Source organism: Neoarius graeffei, chromosome 23, assembly GCF_027579695.1.
Source record: "Neoarius graeffei isolate fNeoGra1 chromosome 23, fNeoGra1.pri, whole genome shotgun sequence".
Lineage (NCBI taxonomy): Eukaryota > Metazoa > Chordata > Actinopteri > Siluriformes > Ariidae > Neoarius > Neoarius graeffei.
The window spans coordinates 45,390,931-45,401,421 of NC_083591.1; the positions used below are offsets into that span (position 1 = coordinate 45,390,931).

At 43.8% G+C, this 10,491-nt stretch overlaps 1 protein-coding gene across 3 annotated transcripts in view; it reads right to left on the minus strand.

Annotated features, from left to right (window-relative positions):
* Positions 1–7,156, minus strand: part of LOC132871759 (receptor-type tyrosine-protein phosphatase mu-like) — a 444,714-nt gene extending 437,558 nt beyond the window's left edge. For all 3 annotated transcript variants that reach the window (XM_060906241.1, XM_060906242.1, XM_060906240.1), the window contains exon 1: positions 7,132–7,156. In XM_060906241.1, the coding sequence (XP_060762224.1) occupies positions 7,132–7,141 (10 nt within the window). In that variant the 5' untranslated portion in view covers positions 7,142–7,156. The remainder of the gene's footprint in view (positions 1–7,131) is intronic.
* Between the last annotated feature and the right edge of the window lie 3,335 nt (positions 7,157–10,491).

Here is a 10,491-nt window from a genome sequence, read left to right on the forward strand (position 1 = left end):
CGAGAGAATAGCCCTTAGGGCAGAGTCAATCCCGCCAGCAAAAATAAGGAAAAAAAAGGAGCGATCTCACCTCTTCAGATGTTGGTTTAAGTCCGACAATACATTTCTCAAAAAGGGTGTAGAAGAACAAAGTAATCCATCAACGTGTAGCATTCAATTTATTCCGGACCATTAAAGAATTCTGGAGGATATCAGAATGTTGGCGTACCGGCTTCCATCTACCCCCGTTCATTCCTCTTTCCGCGTCTCCATTCAAAAAACGAGCATGTGATTTAAAGGGACTACATCCATAGGATAGGGAGTGAGAAAGTGTGTGCGTGTGACAGTGACAGGGATAGTCACTGTGCGCATGCGCAGTTATGCGCATGCGTCTACTTCTATTGTTCTGGTGTCTCCGATGGGACCGTCTTACAGCGCACGTAGAGGTGTGGCATGTGTATTGCATCGTTTTCAGCAAACATTGCGTTGCCATATGTACCTGATATTTTACTGATCCGTTGCCCATGTGGACGCGATATTTAAAAAAAAAAAATCTCGTTGCCGTTGTCGTGTGGATGTAGCCTAAGATGTTTTCAGAGAGTGACAGAGCCAGAAACTGCTAATTACCTCCAGTTAAAGAGATAGTATGGAAGAAGACCTTGTAAAAGCACAGCCTGAGGGGACGACATAATCACATTCTCATGCAAATGGACGCTTCTAGACAAATGATCAGCTTGGAGATGCTACATGGAGACAGAGTGTCCATTTGCCGGTCAGAACTGGGCACTGGATACCATTTTATCCTTCCTTCTCTTCACTCACACACACGGGCACATGGACACGCAGATCAATTCCAGCAAAGTAAATGTGTTTCGCTTTGTCAGTTCATTTTTCCTGAGTTGCAATTGTCCTCATTGCACACATACACACACACACTTCAATACAATACAAAGGCCCCTCAGAATTAGTGCAGGCCTCTTATTAAATTCCATGGCTTCTGCTCAAGTGACTTCCCATGTCACTCGAAGGGAAAAAGGAGAGGAGCAGGAGGAGGAAAGTGATACGGACACAATCTATCTTAGGTGCAGCGTGCGTGCGCATTTGTGTTTGTATCCTCATTTGATTTAAAAGGAAAACAATATTCGCTCAATTACGCCGCGATCTTTGTGGTGATGTGGGGAAAATGGCTTCGTTCTGATTTAATCCTGCAGGTGCTGACAGTCTCGTCTCTGCTCCCCCGGTCATCTCAAATCAAATGAAAATTCATGGATAGAACGGTAAAAAGAAAGAGAAAATGCGGGCGAGACGGCAAAAGAGAAAAATACAGATACAGTGGGGCATGAGAAACAAAATATACTGTCGACTTTCAAATACACTTCAGTGCTGCTGATGGTAAATAGATTTGTACCTTTTAAAATGACAATTCAATCCACAATTTTCTTGTTCTTTGTCCCGTCAGCTGGGTGAGACACTGATATTGATGTGAGGGCTGCCAGTGCGGGAAGTGATGATCTCATTTTCGATCCATTAATTCATTTGTACCTGCAGTTCAGATCTGTAGCTGTATTACTGTTGGGAACTTACTAGTGGGAAAGAGTGACAGCTGGGGTCATTGCCGTACTTGGGTTTTTATTTACTTCTGAGCCATTTCTACGAGTCTTAATCTCTTTAAGCACTGTACCCTGCAGGTATGGGCTTCAGAACAGCTTTTGTTCCTTTTTATGGAACTATAAATCCATGCAACATGATGTTAATTACACTGTAAAGCATCCGTTTTGTCTTGCTTTGTCTGTCAACAACCTATTCTCTATAATGTCCTTGTCTGAACAACTCTGACATACACAGAACTGGTGTATTTGATTAAATTTCAATGCTCCATATTTGTTTATGAGGAAAACTAAAGATTTGATTCAGCTTTCGGTGCTTGTAGTTTATGGCCCTTTTCCACTACCCTTTTTCAGCTCACTTCAGCTCGCTTCAGCTCACTTCAGCCCGACACGGCTCGTGTTTCGATTACCTTAGAGCAGCACGACTCAGCTCGCTTCAGCCCTGCTTAGCACCCAAAACTCGCACGGTTTTGGAGTGGGGCTGAAGCGAGCCAAACCGAGCCGAGTGGGGCTAGGGGCGTGAGGAGACACTCCCCTGTGCACTGATTGGTGAGGAGGAGTGTCCTCACATGCCCACACACGCCCCGCGAGCACGCTGGGATCTGTAAACACCGCAAACCCGGAAGGAGAAGAATTACGAATTACGAGAATTTCTGAAGCCTTATGTGCTTCGCCTCATCTATACGCTCTTGCCAGTATCTGTTGGCGTTGTCGGTGACAACAAGCCACAGAACCAAGACCAGCAACACTAACGACTCCATGTCCTCCATGTTTATTGTTTACTATCCGGGTCGTGAGACTACCGCTTAAAAGATCACTGATGTCACTGTTTGCGCCGCTTAACGACATCACGTGACGTCCACCCACTTTCGCTAACTCCACCCAATGTGTCCACCCACTTCCAGCCAGCACGGTTCAGCGCGGTTGTAGTCGAAATGCAACTCCAATAGCCCCGCTCAGCTCGACTCAGCACGGCACGGCTCAGCCCGACTCAGCCGCGTTTGTAGTGGAAAAGCGGCATTAGAAACCATTGTCTCGTTGTTTCACATGCCCTTTGTAGAGCCAATTTTTTGCTGCAATTACAGCTGCAAGTCTCTTGGGGTATGTCTCTATTAGCTTCGCACACCTAGCCCCTGGGATTTTTGCTCATTCCTCAAGGCAAAACTGCTCCAACTTCTTCAAGTTAGATGGGTTGTGTTGGTGTACAGTACAGCAATCTTCAAGTCATGCCACAGATTCTCAATTGGATTGAGGTCTGGGTTTTGATTTGGCCATTCCAAGACATGTAAATTTTTCCCTTTAAACCACTCCAGTCTAGCTTTAGCAGTATGTTTAGGGTCATTGTCCTGCTGGAACGTGAACCTTCATCCCAGTCTCAAACCTCTGGCTGACTCAAATAGGTTTTCCTCCAGAATTGCCCTGTATTTAGTGCCATCCATCTTTCCTTCAGTCCTGATCAGCTTTCCTGTTCCTGCAGATGAAAAACAACCCCCCCCCCCCCCCCCCCCCCAAATCCCCACATGTTGCCACCACCGTGCTTCATAGGAATGGTTTTCTCAGGGTATAGACCCCTTCACTTGTTTGTAAACAAACCGACCGTTGCCAGGATGCGCGCGCAGCCTGGACTCAGAAACAATGGCGCTGCCCATAGACCGGCATTATGAGCTGTCAGATTATGCAAAACAATTGTCGTTACAAGATCGAGAATGCTACATAAATAAGTTAACTCTAACAAGTGGACATCGCCTACCGGATCCGTATTTAATTAAAGAGTGGACGGACGATGTTAGTAAGTTCCCTGGTATACAATGGCCAGATATATACTCGTACCTTATTGACAAGACTTCAGTGTACACCCACGAAAAACTTCGTGCCTACAAGTCTTTAGATGCATATGATTATGTTATGATGGCACAAAATCTGGACTGCTTGAGTCAAGCGAGACCTCTCCTACAAACAAAATTGCATGCAAAGCTAAGTTAACATGCTAACAATATTCATTACATTGTGTAACTATGACCAGCTAATCAGACAAACGTTACCAAAGTATTTTGCTACATCAATAAACAAAGACTAGAAAGAATAAAAAAGAAAGATTTAATAAATAGCCTGATCTTACCTGTGATGAAGTGGGCGCTGCAAACCCGCGCATTTTTGATAGTGCTTTCATCGCAGTCTACACGTTTGATGGCTTGTAGCCATAGGCATCGGCGATTTTTTTGGAATGGGTGAGATCCTGCTGGAATTCTGTACATTTTAGCCCCATCACTGCTACAATTCTGACACCCGACAACACAACAACTAGGCATTTCTTCCAAATATTTCTTCTCGTCTCTACCGTCGCTGAGTCTTTTTTGGGTCCAGGCTGCGTGCGCAATTTCCTCTTACGTATGAATGACGTTTACTGCGAAGGGGTCTTTTGGGTTTGTGCCACATATGGCGTTTCTCATGATGGCCAAAAAGTTCAGTTTTAGTCTCATCTGACCAGAGAATCTTCTTCCATGTGTTTGGGGAGTCTGCCACATGCTGTTGGGCAAACTCCAAACATGTTTTTTTTTTTTCTTTAAGCAATGAGTTTTGTTCTGACCACTCTTCCATAAAGCCCTGCTCTGTGGAGTGTACAGCTTAAAGTGGTCCTATGGACAGATACTCCCATCTCCGCTGTGGATCTTTGCAGCTCCGTCAGTGTTATCTTTGGTGTCTTTGTTGTATCTCTGATTAATGCCCTCCTTGCCCGGTCTGTGAGTTTTGGTGGGCGGCCTTCTCTTATCAGGTTTGTAGTGGTGCCATATTCTTTCCAGTTTGCTATAATGGATTTAAAGGTCCCATGGCATGGTGGTTTGTTGATGCTTTAAACGGGCTCGTGGAGGTTTCCGGATGTTATATCCGCAGCCTTTCTCGAAATGAACCCTCGGCACGTAGATATAGCCTCCTGGGAGAAAGCCCCATTTCAGCGCTTTTCCCAGTGCGTCGTTTTGCTAATGAGAAGCAGGAGGCGGGGAAGGGTAGAGGGTGGGGGCGGGTCTTATCATTAATATTCATGACATGTAAACGTGTTACCTCTGATTGGCAAACAGCACTGTGACGCTACCGTACCTCCAGTGGGTCAGAACAAGCGGATGTGGGTGTCTTACTATGGCGAGAGAGAAGGAACAAACCGCGAAGGGAAAAATACCGCGCGCTGATGTCATTAAGGTGCGACGTGAGGAAATAAAATAAATTCAACAAATGTTTGGGTTTTTACTGAACAAACAAACAAAATGAACGAGTGACTTAAAAAAAAGAATGTGGGTGTCTTTGTAAAAACTGTTTTGATTGGCTATTATAACAGAGCATGCTGCATGCTTTTTGGTTTTGTAGCGCAGAGTACCTGGCTAACTGCAGGAAGCGGTTAGCTGCACAGCTAATGTAGCCATTGCAAGGCTAACGCACCGATTTTAAAACACGGCAAAACGACTTAACAGTTATACACTTACTTGTTCGGTGTTTGTGGCTGATGCGGCAGGGATGCTTGGTACGGACCCAGGCTTCAGTGACAGTTGATGTGCAAAACCTGCCCTGTACTGTCCCAAGTTGTGGAAACATTCCTCAGGAAAATGCTTCCGACAAACATACACCGTCTTAGGTAGACTCGATGGCGTATTATTGGAGTAAATAAAATTAAGCCACTGCGTCTTCAGGGGCTCGCCCGTCGGCAGTAAAAACAGACTCCTTTCTGTGTTGTCACATCCATGTACAGCGCAACTTCCATGTTTGGTGGCAACTTTTGAGCTGGGAGGGCAATCCATACAGTGGGTGGGAATCCAGAGGGGGGGCGTGGGGATCATCTCCCTTGCTGACGTAGGCAAGGGAAGAGTTTATCAACACGCCGTTTTGACGCGCCATTCTCAAATGTTGGGCATAGTTTGGTTTACACATTATGAAATTTCTAGCCACTGGGGTGACTTAAGGAGGTCAGAGGAACTCATTTTAACGTTAAAAAACCTCAGAAAGTGAAAATTTCATGCCATGGGACCTTTAATGGTGCTCTGTGGGATATTCAAAGTTTGGGATATTTTTTATAACCCAACCCTGATCTCCACAACTTTGTCTCTGACCTGTTTGGAGGCTCCTTGGTTCTCATGTTGCTTGCTTAGTAGTGTTGCAGAGTCAGGGTCCTTCCAGAACAGGTTGATTTATACAGACATCATGTGACAGATCATGTGACACTTTGATTGCACACAGGTGGATCTTAATCAACTAATTATGTGACTTATGAAGTAAATTGATTGGGCCAGCTCTTATTTAGGGGTTTCGTACGAAAGGGGGTGAATACCTATGCCCACTCCAGATTTCTGTTTTTTCATTTTAATTATCGTTTGTGTCACAATAAAACAACAATGTGCACCTTTAAAGTGGTCGGCATGTTGTGTAAATCAAATGGTGCTAACCCTCCAAAAATCCATTTGAATTCCAGCTTGTGATACGACAAAACAGGACAAACACGAAGGGGGATGAATACTTTTCCAAGACACACTCACCGGCCACTTTAATAGGAACTTGTTCTTGATTGTAAGATTCCTGTTCTGGGCTGCAGGAGTGGAACCCAACGTGGTCTTCTGCTGTTGCATGCTGAGATGCTTTTCTGTTCACCACGGTTGTAAAGAGTTGCTATGAGTTGCTATATCCTTCCTGGCAAAAAAGTTCGAACCAATCTGGCCATTTTCCTCTGACCTCTCTTATCAACAAGGCGTTTCCAACCACAGAATTGTCGCTCGCTGAGAGTTTTTTTGTTTTTCGCACCATTCTGTGTAAACTCTAGAGACTGTTGTGTGTGAAAACCCCAGGAGATCAGCAGTTTCTGAAATACTCAAACCAGTCCATCTGGCTCAAACCAACACCCATGCCACAGAGATCACAATTTTTCCCATTCTGATGTTTGAAGTGAACATTAACTGAAGTTCTTGATTTGTATGCATTGTGTTGCGGTCATGGGATTAGCTGATTAGATAACCGCATAAAACAGCAGGTGTATGGTGTACCTAATAAAGTGGCTATATATATATATATGGGCGGCACGGTGGTGTAGTGGTTAGCGCTGTCGCCTCACAGCAAGAAGGTCCGGGTTCGAGCCCCGTGGCCGGCGAGGGCCTTTCTGTGTGGAGTTTGCATGTTCTCCCCGTGTCCGCGTGGGTTTCCTCCGGGTGCTCCGGTTTCCCCCACAGTCCAAAGACATGCAGGTTAGGTTAACTGGTGACTCTAAATTGACCGTAGGTGTGAATGTGAGTGTGAATGGTTGTCTGTGTCTATGTGTCAGCCCTGTGATGACTTGGCGACTTGTCCAGGGTGTACCCCGCCTCTCGCCCGTAGTCAGCTGGGATAGGCTCCAGCTTGCCTGCGACCCTGTAGAAGGATAAAGCGGCTAGAGATAATGAGATGATATATATATATATAAGTACAAAGGGCATATGTGTATGTTTAGTGAATCACGGTTAGAAGAACATGTATGTGGGCGGCTATTTTGTTTGTGAATCTTATGTGTTATGAGTGTTTATGTAAAGCTCACCAGGAGGCATCCATTGGTTTGTGGAAGGCTTTTCTTTCGTGTTGGCCTGTTCCCATTCGATGTCGTCGTCTCGTCCCTGGCTGTAGCCGCACGCCCCAAACGGCTTCTCAAAGCTGCAATCGCCTGCGACAAAAGAGAAAGGGAATTAATATTGCTGTAGCATTTTCCATTAACTCATCCTGCAAATAAATGAACATATAAAGTATGTTCTCTCCCCGTATTTTTCGCCCTCTCCTCCTCCTCCTCTTTCCTGCCTCTAATACGGGTGTTCATAATGCAATCTGCCAAACAATGAGAGGGGCTTTAAGTGAGATGGAGAGAGGGATGGGTGCGCCAAGCGCATAGTAACATATATTACCATCATTAGGCGCGCGGCAGGCCAATTCCACAATGACAGAAATGAAGTGTCCAAACTCCATCATCGTTAAGCGGCGTGCTCCTGTCGTGCCATTGGGCATAAATTTGATTCATTTTCCCGCTGGTATGAGACCAAACTTCCCTCGCCGATCATCTGACGTTTAGTTCTCATCTATCCTAATCCTTCCCGAGGGACGCGCGTGTGCATTCACAGATGCAGCAAGTTGATGAAGATGTGACCACACACATGCAGTGAAGTGTGTGCGTCTTGAGTTATAGTGTCATTATTTTAATGACACCTGAGAAAAGAAAGACATCAAGAAGAAAGTGGAAACTAATTTTTTTTGCTAGTTGGAAGCCATACTTTGCCTCGTCACAGACTCTCTTCGAGCATTAAAATCTCCTAAAAAAAAAAAAAATACCACACCTAAGTAAGAGGCCAAGATTTAGTGCCAAGATTAAAGGGGCACTTACTAATATTCTGCACTTTGTTTCAACCTGATCGTGATTACTCACTTACCAAACACTCGTTATTTAAGTCGTCTTGTTTACAGAGCTAAAATGACTAAAATATTAATGACTGCAAAGGCAAAGTGTGTGTTCATAAAGACAAAACTTTCACATCATAAAATGTGCTTAATGACTGATTTTATTCCCCCCCCCCAAATGATAAATCCTAAATAAAATGAGCTCTCGGCCTCTCTTCACACGTCCTCCTGGCTTTTCCTTTCATACTGTGGCCTCGGTTGCAAAAACGCTGAGCACCTTTCTATCATCAGAAGGAAGAATTTCTCTTTTCCAGTGGCAACAGCAATGGACACGGCATTACTGACAGCTTCGTTTACATCGTTGCTGAGCGAGCACTTAAGTGAGGAAACATAAGAAAAAGAGCTACACCCTCCCAACTTTAGATCACACGGACTGAATGTCATGCTTTGACAACAAGTATAACGTTATCGGCCATTTTGAATATCAAAAGGCTTCACCTCCTACACGATGCAAAAAAAAAAAAAATCTTAGTAAGTGAAAATATACGGAAGCCTTCACCTTGTTATCCCGAGATAACGACATAATTAATTCAGGATCTCGAGAAAACAACACAACTAATTCGAGATCTCGAGAAAACAAAACAATTATTTCATGATCTCGAGTAAACAGCTGAGAAATGGTTCATTCAGGTGCGCCAAGAGACTTGTGATATGCTGACTTTGGGGCTATTTCTCATTCTGTATAGACCAGACCTGGGCATTTTACGGCCCACGGGCCGCATCCGGCCCTTTGGTTCATTCTGTCCGGCCCGCGTAAGGTCGTAAGGTTAATTAGAAATTACAAAATAAACGTATTTTCTAATTTTACCTCATGCATGGACTGAATGTGCATTGCTTTTATTTTGAAGTTGTGTTCAACAAAAACGCAATGCGCGCGACATAAGCATGACATGGAATCCCACGAAACCTAATCCCGCGATAACTACTTCCGTAATTTGTCCAGACCAACCACAAACTTGTACGTCATCCTTCAAACGGTCCAGCCAATCACATAGTGTGACGTCACCAGCAGGCGCCGGAGCCCGAGCCGATCTGTAGATCTGATCCCTACACCGAATCGAAGTTGTTGCGAGCAGGTCACAAGAAGACTTTAGTCCCCAAAATGTCCGCAAAAAGAAGAAAGGTAGATGCCGAATGCAGGGCTTTCAACAAAACATGGACTGCTAAGTATTTATTTACTGAAGTCAGAGATGAATCCGTGTGTTTAGTTTGCGGGGAGCAGATCGCAGTGTTCAAAGACTACAATTTGAGTTGGCATTACCAAACGAAAAACACCATATGAGGTGATTAGACTACAAATGTGGGCATCATTATTATAATATGATGTATCTTGCTTGATATTTGGAGTAGAAAGACAATATTGTGATGTCTTTATTGTGTTTTGGGGTGAATGTGACTGAAAAAAATGGTACAAACGTTCACATTTTGTTAACCATTGTTTTGGGAAATTTGATTGAATAAATGACATTTTTTGTAAGGCAACCTCGTTTTTTCCATACTCTTACCAGTCTTAGCAGCTTGTAAAAACAATGTTATTTACTGCTTTATATAAAGAAATACAATTAATATTATGCAGAATTTAGTTCTGCCTTTTGGTCCGGCCCTCCACAAAATTTTCTGTTTTTCATGTGGCCCCATGGAAAAAATAATTGCCCACCCCTGGTATAGACGCAACTTTGGTCATTAGAATGTCTGGAATAATCGATCACCTAATAAGGCAATATTTTGATCAGGGGTTGACACAGGGAGAGATTGCATTAAGTCTTTTAATAAGGGATAATTTCAAAATTAGTCCGCGGCACCTCCGCAGAAGACTGGCCCCCCTCTCTCAAGGCATCGTAAAAAGCCATTTCTGCTCTGTTACATGTCCGCCAATTTCTAAGTCTTCGTTGTCTGACCCACAGGGGGCGCAGCTCTGCTAGAAATCTCAGCTGTTTTCTCGAGATCATGAAATAATTGTTTTGTTTTTCGAGATCACGGAATAATTGTCTTGTTTTCTCGAGATCACAGAATAATTGTCTTGTTTTCTCGAGATCTCGAATTAGTTGTGTTGTTTTCTCGAGATCCTGAATTAATTATGTCGTTATCTCGGGATAACAAGGTGAATAAAAAAAGATTATATGAAGGGCCTCTTGCGGCTTCCGTAAAAATATCTTCAATGCAATCAAATTAATCTGGAATTTTCTCTTATAAGATTGCAAATAGGATTATTCACTCATCAGGCCAACAAGTTGATGCGTTTATGCCATCATGTGTTGTCCGTCGTCCGTCCGGTGTCGTCCACGTTTCACGAATATCGCTTCTTCTCTCTCAGTTCTTCACTGATTTTTATTCTTTTTGGCAGGAACGTAGGTCTGCCTGTGATGCATATAACGTCTACCCATTTTTTCATAATTGCATTTAATAATGAAGATATGGAGTAATTAAGCCCTAACGAGCAGTTTCTACACGAATC